Source organism: Hyperolius riggenbachi, chromosome 5, assembly GCF_040937935.1.
Source record: "Hyperolius riggenbachi isolate aHypRig1 chromosome 5, aHypRig1.pri, whole genome shotgun sequence".
Lineage (NCBI taxonomy): Eukaryota > Metazoa > Chordata > Amphibia > Anura > Hyperoliidae > Hyperolius > Hyperolius riggenbachi.
The window spans coordinates 326,669,105-326,696,723 of NC_090650.1; the positions used below are offsets into that span (position 1 = coordinate 326,669,105).

A 27,619-nucleotide genomic window follows, 5' to 3' on the forward strand; every position below is an offset into this window, starting at 1 on the left:
CAGAGTAGAAAATAAGTAGTCAAATACCATTCTGCATATTAGGCTAAAAGTAAAACATTTAAAGTGGCTTTTCAAATGGAGAAGTAAAAACATGTAAGAAATTTTACACATAAACGTTCCACTAACTAACTAAGAATAAGTTAGGAGATAAATATTGGCGGGGATTGCAGAGGGGAGGGTTGGCTAAAGTTAAGCATCAGTGGAGAGAGGGCTCATGTGAAAACAGTGTTAGGTGTTAGTAAAATATCGTTTAAAATTACTGATATTTTACTATCAGGATAAGCCATTAACTAAAATGGAATATTGTCAATTTTACTGATATTCCACTAGCGGCTAGGGATGGTCGAAACATTTCGGAGGAATACTGATTTCCAAGTGTCCGATCAGAAATGGGCTTACCGCAGCAGTAATCAGAACTTGGTCTTGAAAATTGGTATTCCGGGGAAATACCACATTACCGTAACTTGGATATTGTATCTCAATCACATAGCTTCGAAGCATTGGACCAATCAGAGGCTGCAGAATGTTTCCATTTAAATTGGAATACTACAATCACGAGACTCAGTAAAACTTGGTAGTATCGAAGTCCTGTAATAGGTCCAAAATTTCCATGGTATTCTGATTTCCAAAGTAAACCACCACATTCTCTGATTGCCCCAATACTACTACTCCTATTATTTCTGAATTGAGGCCAATCATAGGACCAATCAGAGAAGGTGGAGGTTTACCTTGGAAAATGCAATACCACTTAAATTTTAGACCAATCACAAGACTTGGATACTACCGAGTTTTACCATGTCTTGCGATTAGTCTAACATTTTTGCCATATTCTGATTTTAATGGAAAAGTTCTGCAGCCGGTGATTGGTTCAATGCTTCTGACTCAGAAATATTTGGCCAATCAAAAAATTCGGTAGTGTATCTAGGATGTCTGCATATTAGCGTCTGAAAAAATAGCGTATTCTGGAAAAAAACACTTTGAAAAAAAAAAAAAAAAAACGAGCAAATTCGGTAATCGGCATTTGCAGTAATTGGTACTTTCGCTTAATCTGAAATTGGCATATCAGATGATCCCTACTAACGGCTTTTCCCAGACCCCAAATTACTGCAGCACCCTTTTTAACCACTTGCCGACCGCACGCTTATACCGTGCGTCGGCAAAGTGGCAGCTGCAGGACCAGCGACGCAGTACTGCGTCGCCAGCTGCAGGCTGATTAATCAGGAAGCAGCCGCTCGCGCGAGCGGCTGCTTCCTGTCAAATCACGGCGGGGGGCTCCGTGAATAGCCTGCGGGCCGCCGATGGCGGCTCGCAGGCTAAATGTAAACACAAACGGAAATAATCCGCTTTGTTTACATTTGTACGGCGCTGCTGCGCAGCAGCGCCGTAAGGCAGATCGGCGATCCCCGGTCAATCAGCGGCCGGGGATCGCCGCCATGTGACAGGGGACGTCCTGTCACTGGCTGCACAGGACGGATAGCGACGGATAGCGTCCTGTGCAGCCCGGATCACCGGGGAGGGGACAGGTAGGAGAGGGAGGGGGGAATTTCGCCGCGGAGGGGGGCTTTGAGGTGCCCCCCCCCGTCAGCCACACGCAGGCAGAAGAGATCAGACCCCCCCTGCACATCATCCCCATAGGGGGGAAAAAGGGGGGCAATCTGATCTCTCTGCCTGCACCCTGATCTGTGCTGGGGGCTGTAGAGCCCACCCAGCACAGATCACTAATAACCACGCTGGTCCTTAAGGGGGGGTAAAGGGTGGGTCATCAAGTGGTTAAATGTACACAGTCAAACATCTACTAATTCAATAACATTCAAAGAGAACCCAAGGTGGGTTCTAAGAATCGTATTAGCACACAGAGGCTGGGTCTGCATACAATTCCCAGCCTCTGCTGCTATACCGTCTACCCGCAGGCCCCCCCCCCCCCCCTGCGCTCTGCTGTCCCCCATAAATCAAACGCCGTGCTAGCGACATTGCTAGCGTGCTTTTTACCTCTGCACTTGTCACTCTGGTCGCTCCCCGCCTCCTCTATGTTATCGCTCCCCGCCTGCGTCCTTTCCCTCCCCGCTGATTGGAGGGAAGGGATGCAGGCAGGGAGCGGAGATATAGAGGAGGCGGGGGAGCGGCGAGAGTGACAAGTGCAGAGGTAAACGGCCGGCTATCGACACGCTGCGTCGCTAGCACGGCGCTTGATTTATGGGGGCCAGCAGAGCACGGGGGGGGGGGGGGGGGGGCTGGGGGAAACACTATAGCAACAGAGGCTAGGCAATATATGCAGACCCAGCCTCTGTGTGCTAATGGTATTCTTAGAACCCACCTCGGGTTCTCTTTAAGTAGATCCTAATAGTGTAATATTCCTATGAGGTGTGAGTTGCAAACTCCTGCAGTTTAATAGCAAATGACTATAAATAAATTACAGATTTGCTGTACCACTTTTGTTCACCAATAATAGCAAGTACGGAAGAACCTTTAGAAAATCGACTGTAAGCTTATAATAGTGTTTCTCTTCTCCTATCCCGTGAAGGTGTGATTTTTCTTGTTCCGTGCTTATAATCCACACCCCTAATTATTTATTGTATAAAAATGGTAGTATAATGATGTTTTATAAATAAAAGGTCATACTAAATCTATAATAACAATACAACACAAGCAAATGCAGGCTCTCAGCTGGTGTCCTGTGCTGTTCATATGAAGAAGCCATAAATCTGGAATAATAAAAATATTGAAATGCAGTGTTCACGGAAGGTGTCATTTTAAGCGATAAAACACCTCATAAGCTTCTGACGCAATCAACACCTTAAAAGCAGAAAAGTTCACTAATTTAGCACGTGTGAAATAGAAAGATGTGTTCTTAGTTCTACAAGATATTACATTTATTTTACACACGAAGGGATGTATCCGCAATGGATTACAGAATGCTAGGGCTGTCAACATCTTTCTTTAATCTCACCTGAAATTAATTAAACATGCTTCAAGGTTGAATCATGTTTTATGTACTAAAAGCAGTGAGATACATTCCCCAGATTTAAAAATAACGTTTGTATAACAAGAGGAACAGTCTGCACTTTCTAATACATTTTACATGGATAGCAGGGTGTCCCTGGCCAATTTTATGTACACGGTTCAACACCAGTTTGTGCTTAACACAGCGGAGAAAATCATAGGATCGCCCCTGCCCCCACTGGACCTCCTCCACACAGCGAGACTGGGGTCGAGGGCTTCCAAGATTTCACAGGACCCCTCTCACCCGGGGAACTGCTACTTCGGATTTATGCAAACAGGCCGACGTTACAGGACCATCTATTCCAGAACTACCAGGCGCAGGAACACATTCTTCCCTCAAGCTGTCCTCTACCTGAACTCCAAACCTTCCCTCTGTGACCGTCCGTAGCGCCTAGCCCCTAGCCAATGCTCGGATCCCTGAACTCTCACCACTCTGGGCAGTACTGCCCTTCACTCTAGCTGCCAGTACTCTCAAATGAACTGTCCCCCAGTTTCTACAATCTATGCTGCTATACCCATCTCGTTGTATATTCCTGTCTGTTCTTGTTTTGTCTGTCATGTAAGAAATGCCTATGCCATGTGTACCACAAACAATTCCGGGCACGACAACTGTCGTACTTGGCGAATAAAGTCAATTCTAATTCTGATTCTGATTCTCAGGGCAATAGTGGTATGTAACCCAGAACTATGCTATAGGCCTGGGGGCTTATGGTAGAAGCTTGAAGGCCAGTTTAACAATCAAGTGACCGTTCTTCCCTTTATAGGTAAATAGCTGAAAGGGGTAATGTGTTTTTTTTTTTTTTTAAAAGGAACCCAATAATATTTTATGTTTTCCTTCTTTCTTCTTCTGTATATTTCCTTATTTGCATCTGCATTTGTCTTTCTTCTTCTGTTTAGGTCTACCTTCCGACATCATCTTAGTCTGTTTACTTCCATCATTTTCATCTGTATACTTATATATATCTTCCTGCTACAACCCAGGCTCTATTATTGCAGTCTTATAACCTTATGGTTTTTTTCTGTTCTACATTGCTGATTACTAACCACCATACACTGTTCATACCCACCAGTAAAATTATCAGATCCCCCGTCTAGGGCAACTGAATGTTCCACAATGTTTTTCTATTGGTCCACCTTCCTGAGCATGAGATAGGGATAAGCCTTTTGTCCATGGCAGCAGGGTCTCCCCTATTTGTATGGGCTATGTGCATGGTATTGTTCACAAGGTGAAGACCATGTTAGTGGGTTGAATATTCCCTGGGGAATATAAGTCTTTATGAGGGACAAGGGAGTAATGTGAATTGGAGAGAGCATATTCACTATTGTGTATATTTTTATTTAAAGTGAACCTAAAGCCGCTTAAAAAAAATGAGATGAACTCACCTGGGGCTTCCCTCAGCCCCCTGCAGCCGATCGGTGCCCTCGCAGCTCCGGTCTGATGCTTCTGGACCCGCCGGCAATGACTTCCGGTTTCGCCGTCACCGGCCGACAGGCATGGGAACGCGAGTGATTGTTCGCGTTCCCAGCCTGTATATCACCCCCTATGCTGCTATTGCGGCCAGGAGGTCGCAGGGGGCTGAGGGAAGCCCCAGGTGAGTTAATCTCATTTTTTTTAATCGGCTTTAGGTTCACTTTAAGGAAAACAACTTTAAAAAAATTACATACTTTTGACACACTGTATATGCTCATAGGCACTTGCATACACAGTGCTGACAAAAAAGACATCACCAGCCATCACAATGTCTAGCTTCCATATGACCTAAGCATTTCCTTGATATGTATAGTGGAAGTGTATGTGCAGGAGCATTGTTTCTTTAGTCATAGCAATAGAACATTGATTAGAGTAGGCAGTTCTTACCACTGAGCACAGCAGTGACAAAGGGTTGAGAAAGCCACAGGTGTGAGCTTATATGATTTATGACCACACAGCTTTGTATTGTATCGAGCAATATAAAACCAGCAGCGGCACCGTGATTGATATTAGACCATAGCCGACCAGAATCTCCTCTATAAAATCAAGTGGTGCAATGCAGCAGACCAGGCAAATATTCAATATCAGGAAAATGTCAATTATTTTCCTGATTAACTTCAAATCGAGAAGTGTATGGCCAGCTTTAGAATATCCTACAGACTTTGCAAATTATATAACACGGTTGCATGCCTGTATTTAATATTTATTTGTAAAAAATAAGGTTAAAACACTAGTGATCATTATTAGATCATTATGATTGTAATGGTAAATTTTGCATCATTTTCATAAAATCGTAACTGCGAAAAACTATGCAAAATGTTGCAATTAGGGGTATATGTATAATTTTCGTAATTACGCTTATTTTCATAATAGCACAATTTCACTGAATTACAACCAATTGTTACATGAAAGGTAAAATAAATCGTTATTGGAAATTATGATGCAAAATTATGCATATGCAAAACTTTAACTCATCACTAATCATCACAAAAAGTTATTAAAACATTTGCAAATTTGACAAACACCCACCTGATCCTCTTCTCCTCCACCTTCCTCATCATACTTCAAAATATTATCTCTGACATCGTCCTCGGGGTCAATGAGCAACTGCTTGACTTGCCTCTCCTTGTCACGTCGTTTCATCCACACAACAAACATTAATACCAGTGCTGTTAGAAGAAGAAATATTCACAATAAGTAGAATATAAAAGACCTCTGAATAAAGTAGCACATTTACTGGCTGCAGTATGTGACTAAGGCACCAGCAAATTCATTAGTGTACAATATGCTAAAGAAGACTAATAGTAATGAGATATTTGGCTTGCATCCATAATGGAATTTTCACCCAATTATTACCAAATCTTGCTTTAAACATATCGGATTTCTCTTGTAGACAAATTAAGTCAGCCAATTAGTTTAACCAAGGCCTTTAAATATTAATACACTTTAACTTGAACAAGTAAATCAATTTGCTTTCATCATTCATTTTACTAACTGTAAAACAAATCTGTGGAACACAAAAACAAGCGACTGTAAATCACTTGTACTGCAGATGTTGTATACAATGTATGCCCTGAAATTGTAATTTGCTTTTATGGAATCGCAGCTCTTTTGTCTGATTTACTTGTATTCTTTTGCACTCTAGCAGCTGTGGCAAATAGGTAGCAAGTTATGGAAAGCACAACAGGTGTCCCTAGACATCTGAACCAATCACACGGTACAAACTGCATCAGCAGCCGTTGGTTCCTAGTGAAATCAGTGGACCTGATCTCAAAGGCAACAAAGGCAACAAAGGTCATTTAGTAAATAAATATCAAATGCTAATTCCTGCATGCAAAAATCACAGGAGTACTCCCTAATTACGTCACAGTTACAAGAGCGCGCTGACCACATCATTGTGTTAATTCCTGTCTCTAGAGCATAGTTATGGTTGTACAGGATCGACAACAACCTCAAGTCTTGGGCTGCTAAACTTGAGGAACATATGGAGATTCTCCGTCAAGAAAGGAAGGCAAGAAAATGATGTGACAGCCATATCTAATTTAATACAAAAGGAAAACTGTAGAGAAGTAGCTTTTATAACAGAGAACTTAAAAAATAGAGCCTGGTGAACAGGGATAACACTGTACATTGCATTACAATTGCTGCCAGCATTTGTAAATTATAAGGCTGAGTTGAGCTATTAAAGAAATAGGGATTGAGGAGGTGGGAGCAGACAGGTATTGCCAAAAGTAAAAAGGGTGTTTAATCAAACACATACGGTATCACAACAGTTTATAGTAACTTTCTCCATTTCCTCAGAGCTTGCTCCTGCTTGCCAGTGCCCCAGTAGGGTAAGGCAACTTTGTAGAAGCCAATGTAGAGTCTAAATGTTTTAGCAAGAAGTTTTCTTGAATCAGTTTTGAATCAGGATGATACCATTTATTGGCTAACTTAAAAATATTAGAGTAAGGTTTCGGCTATTGGTCCTTCATCAGACTTGAATCCTGTTACAAAATTCAAATCTGATGAAGGCACAACAAACAAAAGCTTACTCTTATATATTTAAAGTTAGTGAATAAATGGTATCATCCTAAATCAAAACTATTTGGTTTTACTGATGGCTAAAATGGTACTAGTCAGTTTTTTAGTGCATCCAATAGCAAGTTGAAGCCCGCATCGTTCCTATAAGTGTGCCAACTTTCTTGTGCCTCTAGAAGTGTATCATAACTCTGTAGCATGTATTGTCCCTTATACTGTATGTCAGCTTTCCACTTTGCTCAGTAGTTCGTTTCCAGCTTTGTAGCCCCCCTCAATGTATTGCAGCAACTTGTCTTTAACCTACAGTATCTGGCAGCTAAGCAGTGTGTTCCTCCTCAAAACTTTTAGTGTAGATAAGATAAAATAGTTCTAAGAAAAGAAGTGCAGAGGATGCCTGGTAACATAGATCAACAGTCAGAGCTGCAGCGTGCATATCTGCTAATCTGGGCAGTCAGCAGGCTTACCTCCTGAACTATGCATCCGACATCAAATGAAAACAAGAGATTCAGAAAGAAGCCTACAATCTAGAACTGGTAGATGTACAGAGGCGCCAAAAGGATAAAATATGCTAAAATGTTTAAAATATTCGGGTGGCGGCGGTGGACCGGCCACTCAGAAATAGACTCGATGCTGTCGCTTAAGATAAAGACAATTTATTCACATACTCCATGAACAGAACCGCAACGCGTTTCACGGGTATATTCCCGCTTCCTCAGGCAATAAACAGACAGGAGTACACAGTACAGTCTCAAGGTCACGAATAGGGCCTCTGTCTCTGTTTTACAATCTAGAACTGACAGATAATACTTTACACGTTTCTAGATACGATAACAAGCTGTCATAGTCCCGTTGTTTACATTCAGCTGATGTATAGAATATTTTCTTGCATTCTTCTTTGCACCACCAGCCCCAAGTCTATGAGTGTCATGGCATATTTTTGTTTTCAGGATAAAGTAAATATCTCAGAATGCATGCTACTACTTGCTTCCTAAGCCATGTCTGAAGCACTCTTTCCCACCTTGGTGAAAAAAAAGAAGGAAAAAAAACCCTGAAAAGACCACTGAAGGCCTCTAATCCACACAGCTTATTCCATTCTAGACCCGAACTAACACATTCCTTCATACACCTACATTTCCTGTTACAAAGATGGAATTACAAGTGTGTAAGTCCACTGAGATAACCTGTTTGCAGCTTTCACTAGTTACGTCAGATGCACATCCTTTCCTGGCAAATTGTAAGGGAAGTATTGGGCATTCTCTGAAAAATTGAATTTTGCCGCTGATATTTTATTTCCTCTTATGTATGTTAAGTTTAACGTGTTTTAAATTAATTATGTACTGCACCTGGGAGATTATTATTATTATCTGTTTATTTTTCCTATCTTACTGATGTCTCCAACTATCATAACCCTTCTACTAGTGGGAAGAAGAAAAATATTTCACATTTATTCTTGGGGATAAAAAAATCTACTTGTTTTTTTCTGCGGCTAAGTTAAAAACAATGCTGTTCCCATAGCACCTGACGTGCTTTGTGAAGATGCTTGAATCCATCATCAGCACAGTAAGCAGAGAGGTATTAAAGTAAAATATAGCACTGTAGAATTATTTATGTGGTCTGTGCATAGTTGTTCGACTTAGAGCATCGCTATGTTTGTGTCTTCTGGAGTGCTGTAGCAGCAATAGTAGTCTTTCCCCCTCTTGATGTGTAAAATCTCAATTATAATTCTGGAAATATGCAGCCGAGCATTACCCAGGTAGTTTATGACTTGCAATTAGGCCCGAAAAGTGCACACAAACCACCTTTCTTCTCTGCAAGCCTGGAGAATAGCTGCATCCATCTCAAAATAAAATATGTATTAATCAATGTTTATGACTTAATCTCTTGGCCCTGAGAAATGTCTGAGAGCAGGACCAAAATATCCTATTATAAGTGATTATTTATTTTTATGTCTCTGGTAGAAATGGTCCTTCTTGAGGGAAAAAAAGTAAAACAGGTTTAAACAATTTGTGAAAGTGTCTGTGTGAAGGTTCTTTTTTTATCCTGATCATGTTATATACAATTTTAAGTAGCCTCAATTGGACATGGTTTACTGTTCTAAAAGACTCTTCATCATTATAGCAGAGCAACTTTACAGTTCTACTGATTGAAAGAATTTTCTAGACATGAGTACTTCGAGCTTCTAGCTAACTTGACTGGATCTTTGTAAAAACAACACAAAGGTCAAAGTAAAGGACCAAACTAAGGAGCAGAGGGGGGAATCAGAAATCAAAAAGCAACATACTGATCCTTTACATAGTTGGAGTGTCAGATACGCTACCATAGATATTTAAACATCCCTGTTTTCTTCGAACCCAACAGCAGGGGAGGGGACCTTCAACACCAGTAATCATCACCATACAGTCCTATTGTGTTAAGCTTTAATGCTAGGTACACACCATACAATTTAGATGGTTTAATAGATAATTTCCGACATGTCCGATCTTATTTTCGATAGTTTTTCTGATCGTTCTCATAGAAGTGAATTTAAATAGATAAGAAAAGATAACAGAAGCAAATCGGAAATCGATCGGAAAATCGAATCGGAAATCGAAAAAAAATGCACCGTGTGTATCTAGCACTAGACATTTTGGAGTCAGTACACTCACTTGCCCAGGCTCTTAAATAGTGTCTTTTTGTGTCAGTTAGACTGTTAAGTGGGTTACCTGTACTTATAAAATGTCAAGGAATCACCCCTTCACTTGTGAGAAAGAACTGAAGACCATATCCAGTTGAATCTACTTTAATTTACCCTTAGATAATCTTCTAAATGCTTTGCTATGGCAATAAACTTCAACGTTCAGTGTGGGAAAAAGGTAGAGAAGCAACTAAAACTCATGAATGTGAAGACAACAATAACGAGGATGCAACTCCAGAGCCCAAACAATATTCTAGGACAAGTAAAGTATTGAAGTGAAAAAAGAGGAATGTCTGCCTAGAGTACTCCTAGAGTGTATAAGCAGTGTCCTGACTCAATGGTTTGCCCTCTTGTCTTAATCGTTCTAAGGTTCCAAGCCCAAATCCCACCAAGGACCCCTTTTGCATGAAATAAGTATGTTTCCTCAATGGACCCCAGTTTCTTCCCATAAGCTAAACACTTGACGATAAGTTTGTACATATATGTGCACATGTACATGAAAGGGATTTGATGGTTGGTGCCTTTGGGAACAAAAATATTTATGAATGCTTCTAGGTACTATACAGATCACCATATACTGTAATATAATGGATGCAATCTAAATACTGGAAATAATAAAAATAACAAACATAATGGTGCGCATAATGCTGTAAAAACGGTGTAGGTGATCACTAAGCTCCATGTTACTTTTTAAATACGTTTTTGATGGATTTTTTAAAGGACAACTGAAGCAAGATGCATATGGAGGCTGACATATGTATTTCATTTTAAACAATACCAGTTGTCTTGCTATCCTGCCGATCCTCTGCTTCTAATTCTTTTAACCATAGACCTTTAACAAGCATGCAGCAGATCAGGTGTTTCTGACATTATTGTTATATCTGACAAGATTAGCTGCAGGCTTGTTTTAGGTGTGTGATCCAGACACTACTGCAGCCAAATAGATCAGCAGGGCTGCCAGGCAACTGATATTGTTTAAAAGTAAATAAATATAGCAGCTTCTCACTTCAGTTGTCCTTTAAGACAAGCAGGAGGTGTCTTGCTGCAGAAATTATGAAATGTATCTGTACTTGTACTAGACTTTCATAGACTTTGGCAACTATATCAGCAAGTGTACACAGTTTTACTGTGGCAGGACTGTCAAGTTAGATGCAATGGGCTAATCTGTTCAGTGGGAAAGGTACTTACTTAGCAGAATAATGATGCACAGAAGAATAGCAATGATTGCACCTGTCCCAAGACCTGTTCCAATGATTGGTGCAACTCCACTACAATATCCATTCATGTCACAAGAGCAGACTTTGACACGCAGGTAAGAAATGTTTGTCATGGAAGGATTTCCAGAATCTGTGATTTGTATTGGGACAGTGTAGATTCCGTCATCTAGAGAGCCAATCTTCAGACTTAGCTGAGCATGATCACCTAGGAAGAAAAACATTCATGTTAATTGTTGTCTAAAAACATGTGTGAATGTCTAAAAATATTCCTTCTTTGTCCATAGGTTGCAATGCTTTATCGTTTGATAAATAGTCAATGCATCCATGATGATCCCTGCACAGTTACGGCAGTTCAAGGCTATAGGCAATGTAAGGGTACATGCTCTTTCTAAGTAGGGCTTCAGTACAAGTCAGGAAGGACTGCAAACATGATCCCATTAAGGTTCACTGATCTCTGCAAAGCAGGACTTCTACACAGTAATAACATGACTCTATTTCCCAGTACACTGGCAAGCAGTTGAATATTTTGGTTTACTCTATACAGGGAAAATTATCCAGCGTCAGTCTACCTTACAATATTGCTTCTCCACAACGTCCAATGAACCCCGAAAGCAGAACCGGGGGGTCTGTGCTGATTACTGCAAGAACTGCTGTTGGTGCAGCTCAAAGAGAAAGGAGAATGGCTATTGTGTCACACTCATGTATGTTTGACCTAAATTATTTACTGAAGCACTAGAAATGTAAAGGACTTAGGTTCAATCTTCACTGCCTGCGTTTGTGTTGTGATTCCACAGCAATTGCATTATGAGAAAAGCATTCTCATTCACTTGAATAAGAATCATGACGAAATCACACCAATTTAGAAAAATCACTGTAAAATTGACCACAGCAATTCATTCAAAACGTAACACTACAGACACACTGTGAAAATGCAAAACAAATGCAGCCAGTGGAAATTGGGCCTTATCTGAAGGTGTATGTACTTTTTGGCTTGCCTTTGTGAAGGCTCAGCTAACTACTAGGCTACATTCACAGTGTGGCGTTGCATTGGACAATATAATCGCATTTGTGGTAAATTCAGAGGAAGCTCCCACCATAACAACTGAGATTATCTATTAGTGATCAAACACAATGGATTACTGATGGCACTGGGGCACCTGTGCACACATTCAATTTTCACCCAAGACAATCAAAATAGTATTAGAGGCTAAATAAAGTCTATGGCCTCGATTCACTAAAGGGTGCTAAGTGTAAGCACGCCAGTGAAAAGGCACTTAGGACGAGAAAACAGCAGCTTCACGCGCTAATATGCGCGCAAGCATTTGCACGTGCAAAGGTTAGCGCTGCGCAACTTCGCACCGTTGCACGCGAAACGTCGCACCGTTCGCACGCAAAATAGCCTGAAAAGCTATTTTACACGCGAATAATGTGACGTTTTGCATGCAACGGTGTGACGTTTCAGGCGCACCAACTTAACGCGCGATCAGTAACAGCTTTGAACGTTCAAACAACTTAGCACCCTAGTTTGCACGTCCAAAGCTTTTAGGCGTGCTAACTGTGTTAGCACCCTTTTGTGAATCAAGCCCAATAGGACAACTGTAGTAAGAAGAATATAGAGGCTGCCATATTTATTTCCCTTTAAATGCTCTGCAACCGCCTAACATCGATGGGCGGTCGCAGAGCGGCTCCCTAGATCCGCCTAATGCTGATTGGCAACAGGTCCTGGAGACGATGATTAGCAGGGAATGTGTGCGCGCATGCATGAGCGTTCCCTGCTGAAAGACGGAGCGGTGATCAATGAACAGCCTACCAGCCACGATGGGAGCTGGCAGGCTGTTAGAAGAAAAGCAAACAGTAATCTTCATTTGTACAGCGCTGCGATCTAGCGCAGCGCTGTATAGGGGACAGCTTTGTCACTTAGCTGTCCCCTGGAGTGGATCACAATCTACTCCCCCTCATAGGCTGTTGCCTACGAGAGGCGATTAAAGTGATGGGATCTCTGTGGAAAGGGAGGAAAAAATAGCATTTCTTATTAAAAAAATAAAATAAAATTGATAACAAAAAATAAATAAATAACATGGCAGCAGCAATCGGATACCACAAACAAAAAGCATTGTTGGTAGAAAGAAAAGGAGGTAAGATTAATTTGGGTGTTAAGTTGTATGGCCGTGCTATAAACTGTTAAAGCTACCCAGTGCGTAATTGTAAAAAATCACCTGGTCACTGGGGGGTGTAAACCTGTGGTCCTGTAGTGGTTAAACAATACCTTGCCAGATCTGACAATAATGTCAGAAACACCTGATCTGCTGCATGCCTGTGCAGGGTCTGTGTCTGAACGTATTGGAGGCAGAGGATCAGCAAAACACCCAGGGAACTGGTATTGCTTAAAGGACTTACGAGGTCAAAAATCGTAATTTTGATATTTACCTGTTTAATATTTGAATCCATAGGTGTGTTCCAATGCGCCCTCCGTTCTATTCCGCCTCAAAAGTATCCTTTATATTCCCCCCAGGCTGCGACCCGACCCTGCAGCACGGGTCGTCACCTATGCCACATTCAAGATGGCCACCGCAAAGATCCACGGCTGCGCAGTACGCATGGCGGAGAGTGCGGCTGCGCAGCTCTCCGCCCTCGCTGTGAGCGCGCCCGCTGTCACAGTAGGAGGACGCTGACAGCGAGTATGCGGCTGGGCAAGGGCGGAGAGCTGCGCAGCCGCACTCTCCGTCATGCGTACTGCGCAGCCACGGATCTTTGCGGCGGCTATCTTGAATGTGGCATAGGAGACGACCCGTGCTGTGGGGTCGGGTCGCAGCCTGGGGGGACGATAAAGGATACTTTTGAGGCGGAATAGAACGGAGGGCGCATTGGAATACATCTATGGATTCAAATATTAAACAGGTAAAGATCAAAATTACGATTTTTTACCTCGTAAGTCCTTTAAGAAGAAATAAATATGTCAGCCTCCATATCCCTTTTGTTACAATTGTCCTTGAACAATCTGTCCCACTGTTTCATATTTTATGACATCCCATTTTTGTCAGAAACTCTAATAATGAGAAATTGTATGACTGACGTCTAATGGAATGAGGAGTAACATAAAGGGACAAGACCTTTCCTCAATGGCCTCTTTATACAATGTTCCCTTTATCATTACGCTTGGGAAGTATACAAGGAAACAATCCTCCCACTGAGCTCTACAAATAATATAAAAACTCTCACACTCAGAAAGTTTAGCGCATAAAAGGTGTTTTGTAACTGTTGCAAAAGTTCTTTTGTAAGGGAACAACTTTTATACCAGCAGTAATATTTCCCTTGTAAAACGTAGAGCACATTTCTATATAAACCCCAGCAAAATATTTTGCAGATAACAAAACCGACAAAAAAACCCCGAACTGTATGCAATCTTCCTTTCTATAAACCAAACAATAGCCGGTTATTTTTCATAGCTATGCTCACCGTTTTACATAAAAAAAGTAACAATAACAGGTAACACAACAATCAACAATATTATAGCTTGCAGCATTAAACAGCTGCGGGGAGGAGTGCAATTGTAGCAGCAGGTTTCATTTATCTGAATTAATAAAATCGCTCTAATAGACAAAGGCTGCGTACAAAACACTTCCCTGATTAGTTGCATTTAACTACGATTCAATGCAGAATGAATCACAGAAGTGGCTGTTATTTATACTGTGGCAGGAGATTACCACCTTGAGTGATCTGTTAAAAGAAGCATCACTTATTAAAGTTAGCAGGAGTTTGAAGGTTTCCATTGAATTCTTTGTGTGCATGCGGTATCGGATTTTGTCGCTTTGAAATCTATAGAGATAGAGTCACGTATTGGCAGGCCTGCCTCTTGGGAGAGCAGACATTTACCTGGCAATAATGAGTACAGATCAAGAATCAGCCTAGCATCCCTCTGCAGAGATTGGCATGGAGCTTACCCGTTCCCTGGCACAATGGCCCTACGACACATGACCATCATGTCAATGTTTAATTCATTGTGTTTGCAACTGAATGGTATTAAAATGCACTTTACATTTCAATTTGAAGTAGGCTATTACATTTCCAAAACTAACAGGAAGTGCAAGTTGTTCTCGTTATCTAGCCCCGATTCTGTAAACATTTGCAATAGCATGGACACTCCTGATTTGGGAAACTCTAAGGAGTATGGTGGAGTAGCTGGGTATTCATATGCTAGGTAAGCTGTTTAAAGTAATGTTTCAAATGAATCCCGCGTACAATGCACTTTGCCTCCCGGTCACTTTGCCACAGGTGAGCCGAATGACGGCTCCCCCTGCTGTCGGTGAAATTCCGTTCATTGATATTCCCCCTCCCAGTCTTAGCAACTCAGAGGGAGAAGTAATTTGGGGTCCGGCTCAATCGCCGGATCACTGTATTACCCATAAAGCATTGCTGCTATAGCTGCGGGCAAACTCAGATGCTCAGAGTGCCGAGAAGTCTTGTCTTGCTAAAATTCCACTCTTTTTCACTTCCAGCACAGCTCTTTACTTGCATGCTTTCTGACCAGGGATGAGCAGAAACTACGCCAGTGCGAATTTACGCATCGTAGTTTGCATCTACGCATTGTAGTTCGTAGGTGAGGTTGCAGAACTACGCTTACGAATTTACGCGTAGCGAAGTGCCGCTACGCGTAGCTTACGCTTACTATTCGTAGTTAACATGTATATTGCGTAGTCCACTACATATGCATTACTTGCGTCTATTTTTCCGTGTACGATTGTATGCGTACAAATTTACGCATTGCAAAGGGGAATGTACGCATAGAAGAGTACCCGGGATAAGCATCTAAAGAGGAATTAATGCGTAAAATGTTCAGCATACAAGCATAAGCATCTGCATACACTACGCTTCACACTACGCGTAATTGCGTATTTTAACGCGTATTCTACGAAATGCATACGAAGCGAATATTAGATTTCAAAGCCGTAGTTTGGCGAAGCGTAATTGCGTAAAACTACGCGTATTTCCAGCGTAGCGAAGTTGGCTGACTACGACCATCCCTGTTTCTGACCCATAGACACACACACACACACACAATGATCTCAAAGGATGTGCATATACGATGCCTTTACTGCCAGTCCGCATTTTCACTGATGACACATGAGATCGTCATACCATTCAGTCTTCAGTAATTTTTTGTTTCTCGAGAGGTGCTGTAGCAAGGGGAGAGCTGTCTGTAATATGACAGCTTTCCTGTATACTGGTAGGTGAACAGAGGCGCCATAAGGATAAAAGTACATAAAATTTTTAAAAAATTGCTGGGAGGAAGTGGTGGACTCGCCTCCGTTAAAGCAGACACCAAGGACTGGCAATAAGCAGGGGATAAACAACAGCAATTCAGTTGTAGCAAGTAGAGGTGCTCTACTTGCTACAACTGAATTGCTGTTGTTTATCCCCTGCTTATTGCCTGAAGAAGTAGGTTGTGCCCGCGAAACGCGTTGCATCTTTGGGGTATTTTCAATAAATGTGTATATCTATATATTTACAGTCCTTAGTGTCTGCTTTAACGGAGGCGAGTCCACCACTTCCTCCCAGCAATTTTTTTTTAAAATTTTATGTACTTTTATCCTTCTGGCGCCTCTGTTCACCTACCAATATATTTGAGTCCACCCCAGGTGGAGGGGTGATCTACCCCCTTTCTTCCTATCTACAGAGAGCGACTTCTTAATCCTGAGTGAGGACAGGTCTAATCTCCTCACCTGCCTAATGAGTGGTTACCTAGGTGGTAACCCGTGTTTGTGAGTATTACCATCTCACTGTTTCATTTATCCAATCAATGTTGACATACTACACCATATTGGGCTCTCGATTTCTCTTCAACTTTAGTTTCCTGTATACTGGTACCATGTTCAACAGGCAGATACAGATTGCATGGAACCTGTCACTTTACAGACACTCTCCCCCTACCATACCACTTCCAAATGACAACAAAATAAGACACAAAGAGGCGATACAGATCTATACATGCCAGGGGCGTAGCTAGACTTGATAGGTCCCCCCTGCAAAAATGAAAGCATGGGCCCCCTTGGTCCCCGAAAACCCATGTGATCGGGAGCTGGCGAATGGCAGCAGAGAGTGTTCTGCTGCGAAGCAGCCTCTGGAAGCAGGAAGAAAATTACACATGCTCCTGCACATGGTTTTTGTGAGTGAGTGGGGAGGTTTCTTTGCTAATTGGCTGCACTTCTGGTTGGGGAGAGGACGGGCCCCCAAAGCCTCTGGGCCCGATGGCAGGGGTGATTGCTATGCCCATGATACATGCATTGCAGGTGATCATACATACCCAGTAAATTTAAAGAAAACCTGTAACGAAAAAAAACCTCCCCTGGCGGGGTACTCACCTCGGGTGGCTGAAGCCTCCGTATCCTATTGTGGCTTCCCCCGTCCTCCTCGGTCCCACGGCGGTGGCGATAAAGCTCCCCGAACAGCGGGGATGTAAATATTTACCTTCCCGGCTCCAGCGCAGGCGCAGTATCGGCTCTCCACTTGGAGATAGACGGAAATAGCCAATCGGTGTCGGGCCGATCTACTGCGCAGGCGCAAGTCTCCTGCGCCTGCGCAGTAGAGCGGACCCGACAAAGATTGGCTATTTTCTATTTTATCTCTGTGCGGAGAGCAGCAACAGCGCCCCCGCTGGAACCAGGAAAGGTTAATAAATCAGCGCTTGTCAGCCTTGTCGAGGAAGGATTCCGGGACACTTCGGGGGAGCCAGCGCTGGACTGCCTGCAGCTACAGAGATGGGGGAAGGCTCATAAGGGACCCTTAGGCTCCCCCCTCCCGGGGTGAGTACCCCCCAGGGGAACTTTTGTTTTGTTACAGGTTCTCTTTAAGAGATTCCAATCATATCAAAGGAGGTGGAAAGTAGATAGGGACATATATATTAAAAAACAATTTCACCCAATAAGTATCTGAAATGTGATTTTGTTGTAACTGATGTGGTTAAATCTTATATTCCTGTCAGGCTCATACAAATGATGGTTTTCCTTTAATTCATACAACGTGACCATAGCGATAGAAGACACAGTAATGCAGAAGAATGGTAAGGCTGTCTGTAGAGCACATTAAGTAAAAATGGAAGCCAGCACAGTGGGGCATGTGTCAGAGAGTGAGCTGAGATGGGCCTCTTGACTGCATTTCTGATCAGTGCTCTCCTTGGTCGGCCTGTAAGTTTAGGTGGATGGCCTCGTCTTGGTAGGTTTAGAGTTGTGCCATCTTCCTTCCATTTCTGAATGATCTCTTGAACAGTGCTCCGTGGGATGTTTAAGGCTTTGGAAATCTTTTTGTAGCCTAAGCCTGCTTTAAATTCCTCAATAACTTTATCCCTGACCTGTCTGGTGTGTTCTTTGGACTTCATGGCATTGTTGCCCCCACTATTCTCTTAGACAACCTCTGAGGCCGTCACAGAGCAGCTGTATTTGTACTAACATTAGATTACACACAGGTGCACTGTATTTAGTCATTAGCACTCATCAGGCAATGTCTATGGGCAACTGACTGCACTCAGACCAAAGGGGGCTGAATAATTACGCACACCCCACTTTGCAGTTATTTATGAAAAAATGTTTGGAATCATGTATGATGTTCGTTCCACTTCTCACATGTACACCACTTTGTATTGGTCTTTCACATGGAATTCCAATAAAATTGATTAATGTTTGTGGCAGTAATATGACAAAATGTGGAAAAAGTCAAGGGAGCCGAATACTTTTGCAAGCCACTGTATATAGCTTAACTAAAGTTTAGATAGTTTACACAGTAAATCTAGCTGCAAACAGCTTCAACAGTTTATGATTATTTATTCCTGTGATACAATGAGAGTGGCCATGTTCTGTTTGCCACATTACACCCAGGCAAGCTGATCTGCATCTCCAGCCCTCAGCCTGTGAAAACTTCACTCCCCTCTCCTCCTCCCCTCTGCCTCTGAAATCTCTGGCTAGTAACACCTCCTCCTCTTGCCCAGACTGAGCTCCCGTGAGCCCTTGCTACTGAGACTGAGAGTGCCAAGGCTCTCTGGAGAAGCTGTGGGCAAGGCTTGTTTAGTTTATAGGGAATTAGAGTATTAAAACAAAAAAAAATATTTGGCTTGAGGAATGCCCTGTAAACTATATGAAAGGAAGGAACACAATTTTGCAATGAGTAAAAGTTTATCTCAGATCCACTTTAAGGAGGCTTCATTAGGCTATGTGTGTGTGTGACCAGAATAACTTTAGTTTGATACGAGTTAAAATCTTTCCCCAATTTAGTCTTAATAGTAAATGACATCTGGGTCCATTGAGTGTTTAATAAACACACACACACACACACACACACACACACACACACACACACACACACACACACACACACACACACACACACACACACACACACACACACACACACACACACACACACACACACACACACACACACACACACACACACACACACACACTTTTGTGAAGGTAATTTATACCAGACTTCAAATTGGCTGCCCTTACTTAAGATTTAGTGGTCCTATAAGTATCTTCTAATGCCCTCCTTTGATAAGCTATTAAAACTCAGCGGGTGGCAAAACTGTCAGGAAGTTGTAGAATAAAACACACTAAAGGCTTGTCAAGATGAGTCATGCTTACCATTGATTCGCGTTATTGTCCAGTTTTTTTTTACGTCCATTGGGGCGTAGGGGAGTTCAAAGATAAAAGGTCCTGCATTGGGGTTGATGTCAGCATCTACTGCTGTAATATTTATGGCATTTGGATCTGGTCTTTCGCAGATTTCCACTTCTTTCGGGAAGACATAAGGGGCATTGTCGTTTATGTCCAGCAAATAAATCTGTAATGTGCCCGTACCGCTCATTGGGGGAACACCTGTTAGAAATAAAATGAGTACATTCATAAATACCAACCTATGTTGTGTTGAGGTTTAACTCATAAATTGTTAAGGATTAACTATAACAATTTATTTTTATATCAAGTGAGTGATAATTTAGTATTATGACACTGCTTAGCATTTTGCTGGCGTATACAAATTCACAGATGGCCTCATGTTACCTATATTGAAGATAGATGACTTTGTGGCATACTCAATTTCACTGTGGCTGAATTCCAGACTTGATAGTTAAGCAGGGACTAACACCTATTGATTTACTAATCCAACACAGAATTAAACAATAAAATGCCACCAACATCCTTTTTAGTTTAACAAATTACTACAAAAGTTACTTTTCAGACCATGGTAAAGCAAGTGAATCAAACCAACAAATGTTGATTTAGGTAGTACCTTTAACCTTTTAGCTGCCAATTTATTTAGATGTGTCCAGGGCACTTGCACACCTCCCTTAGCACATTTTTAATATTTTTTATTTAAATGCCCTTGCTTCAAATTAGTAATGTTGTAATGTGTATGTATGGCCCACTTGTCAATAGGGGACAGTGTAATACAATAATAGAGGACTTCTGCTTTTAGTGTCTATATTTTCTGCTAGCAGAGAGAGATCAAAGCATTCCAAGAATTTACAGCACAACGAGTTCTGCTGACTGAGGTCAAAAGCAGTGCACTTATCTCAAATGAGATGACTCATTTTAAAGCTGCTAATGGATTAATGACTAACTGTATATGGTTAATTACAAGCTTTGAAAACATTACATTTCTTCTTCAGGCAGTTCTCTTCATTTATTTTGTTGAATTTTAGTCAAGATTATCTATCGGCCATGGTGGAAAATTCTGACAGATTTATAAAAAAATGGAATAGTGTATGGTGGATTGGTTTGAGTCTTCACTCAATCAAAAAAATAAAAAAATGTAACAGCTCTAAAACAAAAAACAAAAAACTGTATGATGTATTGGTGAGCTCCTCTCTGCTTAGCATTTTAGTGGGTAATGGTACTATGCATCTTGTCTGTAATGCAGAATCTCCTCTTCTAAAACAAAATGAGGCAGTGCCTGGAGCAGTTATGTGTCTGCAAATCTTGCTTCCTAAAGTGTTGGGCCAAAAACGTAGAGAAAGTTGGAATTTTCCACTGTTTTTGCATGCCTGTCATTAAGTTTAACTTTCTAGTGGACCAAAAGTTTCACTTGTTTGATTAGAGAAAAAAAAGTGACTGCAATAGCTTGTTTTAGGATATCACAAGAACTTAAGAATCCAAAATGTAAAGGCTTTCTCAACTCAAAGATAAAAACCATACAGGGGCGAGGTAGAAGAAGGAAGTACTGCACAACGCCAGGATTATTTATAACAAAATCTGACCAACTATCTAGGAGATGGGGGAGGGTGGGGAAGACAGATGAGGCTGGGAACTGGGATCATCCACATGGGCCTTTAAATGTGTCTTTTTTTTTTCTGCAGTACTCTATAAGGACTTGTTCCACATCAGGAAGTCAATAGATGTATGTCTGACCATTAAGAGGGAGTGAGAGGGCACTGTCCATGGATTCAACAATCACTTTAAACAAGAGAAAGAAGAACACTTACAGCCAAATGTCCTGGGCGTGCATGGCCTGTGAACAAGCATTCAAAAGGAGGGGAGGCTGCTGTTAGCTGCAGGCCATGCCTGCCTCACCCGTCTGCCATATCAAACTGCCCGAGATGTTTGCCTGCAAGTCTGTTTTTTCTTTCTTGATTAAAGGGACTGTTACATACATATACAAAGCCCCCCCCCCCCCCTAAATAAAAAAAACACACCCTGCCAGGGGGGCACACAACCCATTAGCTATGCAAAATGGCAGCACAGAGTGGTAAGCACTGCAGGCTAATCAGCACTTGCCCTGGAGTTGATGTTTATTTTTTTTCCAATTTTGTTTTCAAATTTAACAAGTACTAAGATGCACATGCACACAACTGTTTCTATTTCTATTTCAATTATGTGAGTTACGCAGCTGTCATACTGAATTTATGGCTACAGGAGTAACAAACATTTAGGCCCCATTCACACTTATCAAAATGTGTATGTTACTGCGATTTTACATTTGTTGCTCAGCTAATGTAATTCAATGGTATAACATTTGACCTGCATTTTTGTGCATTTAGTGTTTTCTGCATTTTCAAGTCAATTAGATACCTTCTCATGTAAATTAATCTCACTCCTTTGGTATGCACACAAAAATCTCAATATAAAAATTATGCAAAAATGAGCACAAACGTCAAAAAACCACGGAGAAAAAAAAAATAACCACAAAATACCGGTTCGAACTTGTGAAAAAAAAAAACATGGAAAATCGCATGCCGAATTTGCATGGGCCAAATGTAAAAGCTGCCTAAGCCGGTAGAGTCAGACTTGAGTTAGAACACCCTGAACTGCAATGAAATGTAATACAATGCAAAGTTTATGGATCTTGGAATTAGACCATTCATACGCATTCAGAAAATGTTAGAGGCAGAGGATCAGATGTAAATTGGAAAGAAATTTTATTTGAACAAAAATTGAATATTACTTTAAATGTGTAAGGCAATTGCTTCATTTTGCAAATTATTCACTGTAAATATATGGTGATTTGCAAGCAATAAAAGTTAAGAAAACAATCCAAATCTAAATCTCATTAGAGAAACACCAGTATATTACCGTTTCCAAGAGAACTGTTGAAAATGTAACTGAATACGTGCTTACACTCCATATTTTATACTCAAAAAGGCAGCAGACAGCTAAAGCAAATTAACGTGTGATTAATTAACACTTACTGAAAACATTACCATCTTTGTGTTCCAAAAATGTGAGGTGTAGGCTACATAACCATTTTCAGAGGCATGTGATGAAATTACGTTCTAATGAAATGTACACAAAAAGACTAAGTGTGTACTTACCACTATCGGTCGCCAGAAATGTGGCATTGTACATGTTGTTTTTCACATACATGGACTCCCTGTCCAGAACAGCAATTGTTGTGATCTGTCCATTCATTGGGTCAATTTTTAACCAGTTTCCAGGATCTGAAAGCTTTGCATATCTAAAAACAAAATAAACTCCTGATGTTAGGACATCATTTCTCAATTAAGCAACGCATACTGTATATACAAGCCTAAATTATCATGAAAATCTACATCAGTCGAGGCTTTATCATGGGTATAATTGTGATGTAAAGAAATGTTCTAGCCTAAAAAATATAAGTATGTCAGAGGAGCCCACACTTTTTCAGCTGTGAGCTACTTAAAAAAATATGCATTGAAAATGATCTACCAAATAGAATCTACCTACAGATGCAAGCCACAACTACAGCACATGCACATCAGCACTTCATCAGTGATTATCACCAGCCACCAGCCAGTTAGATGTATATCATAGATTCCTCCTCAGTAAGCCCAAAAAAACATTTCTTGACCAAATAGAGTACAAATATAATGCTTACAATATCATACTCCGTGCCTGGCACTGTAACTAGCAGTAGCACATAAAGGGCTTGATTCAGTAAGCAGTGCTAACCTACTTAGCACACCTAAAGACTTTGCACCGTTAGCACCGTTTTGACAATAAGATCGCGCGCAAGGTGTGCGAGAAACATTGCACCACAATGCAACGATAACGGAGCATCCGATGCCGTCACATAAGGTGCGACCTTAATGTCGCATAGTGTGACGTTAAGGTCGCACCTCATGTGGCCTTATAGGGGCATCGGATGCTCCGTTATCATCGCATCGCGGTGCGATGTTTCACGCTCGCCGCGCCGTGCGTGTGCAAAGTTTTGCGCACGGGACTTTGCGCGCGAGTTGATTTTATCACGCCTAAACTGAGTTTAGACATGAAGAGGGACTTTTCACAAGCGTGCTAACAGTTAGCACTGCTTACTGAATCAAGACCAATGATTCTAAATGTATGGCTCCCCACCTAGAAACATCATACTCTTCTACACTGCTGTGCAAAACTTCAGGACAGCATATCACACTATCCAGGTCAACGAGACAAATTGCGACTCATACATAACTCAGGTAGGTGGTGTGGGATCTACTCAGAAGTTATTCGGGTCTACCGGTAGATTACAATTTACCTAATGGACACCCTTGACATATATCATATTGTTTTAAAATAAGAAGCTGATAAAATCTTAAAAATGCAACCTAGGCTAGAGACAAAATAAATGGGGTGAGGGGAGGTTAATTTACATTCATCTCCTCTGAGTTTAAGAAGGTTCAATGATCTTAGTTTGGTTTTTAATGTGAGAAGTATTATCAGTGATCTCTGCATAACCATGAGCAGCCTAACTCTAAACTTGCAAAGGCCTCCAAATAGTAGCAATGTGTAGCCACTATCTATCAATCTTTACATTAACAGGCGCGTCAGATAGAAAAGAATGTGTTCTAACCATTGTATGCACGGCTAAAGCACTTCTGGTTTGAATTAAAATTAGCTTTATACTAACACAGGAGTCTGTTCCCAAAGCTGGAAGTGGAAAAAAGATAGTGGAACAGTGTGCAAAGAAAAAATAGTGAGCTTGTGATCACTTAAACTTAGACTCCTACTGTAGTTCTTTTCTAAACAAGAATCTGGACAAAGCTAGTGGATTATTTGATTATATTAAGCAGGTAAGCTTAGCAGTTCCTTGCACTTTTTTATTAAACAAAGTGAAAGGGAAAAAAAGCGTTAATATCTACTTGGCCATGTGAAAGGAGACAAATACATTTTTTCCTAAATTATTCATTGGTTTTCACAGTAAAGTCAAGTGATCTCAAAGCAAATCATCAAATAGCAAAAATTACTAAAAACTTCCGACCCCTCCAAGGTCTTGGTGGAACCACAATGGTGATAACTATGGTGATAACTGTAGAAACAGCTCAGAAGAGTTATTAAAGACAGGAGACAAGTTTAGTGAATTTAGGCCAATGAGTGGTGAGCAGATACCTTGCAGCTGGTATCCTACTGACGGCTGGAGGACTTCCAATACTAGACAGTTGTTTGACGATAGCAACGAGGCAAATCTCGGAATGGACGCAGAGTTAACATTGTTGCATGTTTTAATCACAGGACCTTAGACCACGGCTATGCGTACTCCAGTTATAATTTCAAAATAATAATAATAATCATACTTTATGGAAATAAAGCACACTTAAATAACTTTGCTGCTTCTCTATTGGGATACAAGCCATTCTATATTTAAAAATCCATTCAGACATTACAGAGAGGGCACGTTCTGGATTGCAGAAACACAGGACTGGGTACAATTATCTGTCTATTGATGCCTGTAAGCCACTCTTCATCAATGACTTTAATTGGGGTAAACAGAAACAAAGTAAAAAAATAAAAATAACAGAAACATCAATATTAAGCCAATACATATTGGCTTAAAGCAATGAGCGAACCGAGCAGTGACCTCCTCAAGGAAAACCAAATTACCTGAACAAGAAAAGTTTTAAATGGAAAAGAAGTTGTAGATACCTGACTGTCTGCTGCATGTATCGGTCTGGATCCTGAGCATTCAAGGTTACAAGGACGTATCCTGGTTGTTGGCCCTCTTCCTGACGCACCAGCTTTGGGTTTGGAGAAAAGTACGGACTCTCATTGACATCGATGATGCTAATAGAGACGGTGGCTGTTGACTGAGGAGGGTGATGGATGCCCTTGATTAAAGGCACTTCATTTTCTGCAGCTACTGTCACAACAAACATCCTGTTGGTCTCAAAGTCAACAGGCTAAAAGTAAACATGGGAAAAAAAACAGGTAAGAATATAAAACTTCCTGGAGAGCCATTATTGCTACTATGGCATGTGGAAGCATACATAATTCTTAAAGAGAACCCGAGGTAGGTTTAAAGAATGTTTTCTGCATACAGAGGCTGGATCTGCCTATACAGCCCAGCCTCTGTTGCTATCCCAAACCCCCCTAAGGTCCCCCTGCACTCTGCAATCCCTCATAAATCACAGTCATGCTGCTGACACACAGCTTGTCAGAGCTGGCTGTGTTTATCTCTATAGTGTCAGTCTGCTGCTCTCCCCGCCTCCTGCAGAACTCCGGTCCCCGTCTGCGTCTCTTCCCTCCTCACTGATTGGAGGGAAGGGACGGGGGCAGGGACCAGAGCTATGCAGGAGGCGGGGAGAAGCTGAGACTGACACTACAGATGTAAACACAGCCTCACAGCACGGCTGTGATTTAAGAGGGATTGCGGAGTGCAGGAGGGCCTTAGGGGGTTTGGGATAGCAACAGAGGCTGGGCTGTATAGGCAGATCCAGCCTCTGTATGCAGATAACATTCTTTAAACACACCTCGGGTTCTCTTTAAAGCTAGTATGCACACTATTCATTGCCTGAGATTATCATTCACAAGCCCATAAAATGTACATCAATAAGGCTGACTATATCTGGAAAAGTTTTACCCACAGATGTAATTTTGTGGTTGCAATATTGATGTGGCTGATAAAGCCATATTTTATATAGATTTTAATTAAATAAGCTGGAAACCTATTACTTTTTCATTTTCTGTTTGCTATACACTTATCAACTGCCAATAAGTGCCTGTACACAGCCACTTACATTTGCAGATCAACACAGATGTGCATATTTGACAAATTTTCCTGCCAACATTAATAGGAACTGGTCCGATGAAGGTTTTAGTTTATCATAGCTACTATTCCAGAGTAACACTGAGGGTGAATCAGGCTGAATTTGAGTACAATGCTGCTGTCCAGCATCTGTTGCCTAGTGACAACAATGGATAAGCTTCTAAAACACCACATGCTGCAGGCCACAGTGGCTTTAGCCTGATTTTTGGATGATTTTTTTTCCAAATGATTGCATTAATGGTAGTTTTACAAACATACTCACTTCTGTAATTTTAATTTATGAGAGATTAGATTTTGCCATCAACACTTCACATTGGTTATATATAATTATACTTATATTATTCCTGTCCCATCTATATATTTGGCCTCATACAAAAATAGCCTCCATTCATACAATGAGAAACTAATGTCTGCTTAATCATTAACAACTTCCCATGCATGGTTCCAAGATTTCTCAAGAACTGCTCCAATTCCCTAGAACTCTTGCTCTTTCGCCTCTCCATTACTTTTTATTTTTGAATAGCCCCAAAACAATTTCTCTGTCGCTTAGGCTTAGTCCATACTACACACTACTTTCGATGTGGGGAAAGGAAAAACAATTGAACCAAGCCTTAAATTGCAGGATGGATTGGGCAAAGCCCCCTTTTCTACTGCATTTTAGCTTATATTTAACACTTAAGTGAGTTATTAATTTACATTCTTTTTTATTTATTGTATAATGCTGTACAAGGTGTAAGTGCTTTATGAAAAATGAGGATGATGTTGACAACTATATAAAAATTACAAAACTTACTTTGACAACAGTCACCAAACCATCGTTACTGTTCGGATCTGTCCTAATGGCAAAGCGTCCTGTGGCATCGCCACTAACGATTTTATACACTGTGTTCCAAGCGCTGGTGTGCGGCTGGTCCTTGTCCGTTACCGTTAGATTGGCTACTATGACATCCACGCGGTTTTCAGGCACTTCTCCATAAAACTGGCAAGGGGAGAAAAGGAGAGACTGATACAGAGAGCAGAACATGCTAAACAGCTCCAATAACATTTCCATATTCATGTAATCAGAAAATAAACTAATAAAACCGTTGGTGATTATTACTTGAGGAAGTATTAATTGACTGTCATTGCGTGGCATTGTCATGGAGTCTTATCTCCTCGGAACAGTGCATTGTCTCAGAACTAATGCCTTACTTATCTCATTTGGCAGGGCATTGACTTGCAGGTAACGCTTGGTTTTGAGAAGATTATTATGTGTAA

At 41.2% G+C, this 27,619-nt stretch overlaps 1 protein-coding gene across 3 annotated transcripts in view; it reads right to left on the reverse strand.

Moving 5' to 3' along the window:
- Positions 1–27,619, reverse strand: part of CDH2 (cadherin 2) — a 431,764-nt gene that overhangs the window by 12,501 nt on the left and 391,644 nt on the right. For all 3 annotated transcript variants that reach the window (XM_068237301.1, XM_068237303.1, XM_068237302.1), the window contains 6 exons: positions 27,156–27,341; positions 25,243–25,496; positions 22,680–22,822; positions 19,516–19,749; positions 10,854–11,087; positions 5,501–5,640 (listed from right to left, as the gene is read on the reverse strand). In XM_068237301.1, coding sequence (XP_068093402.1) covers positions 5,501–5,640; positions 10,854–11,087; positions 19,516–19,749; positions 22,680–22,822; positions 25,243–25,496; positions 27,156–27,341 — 1,191 coding nt within the window. The remainder of the gene's footprint in view (positions 1–5,500; positions 5,641–10,853; positions 11,088–19,515; positions 19,750–22,679; positions 22,823–25,242; positions 25,497–27,155; positions 27,342–27,619) is intronic.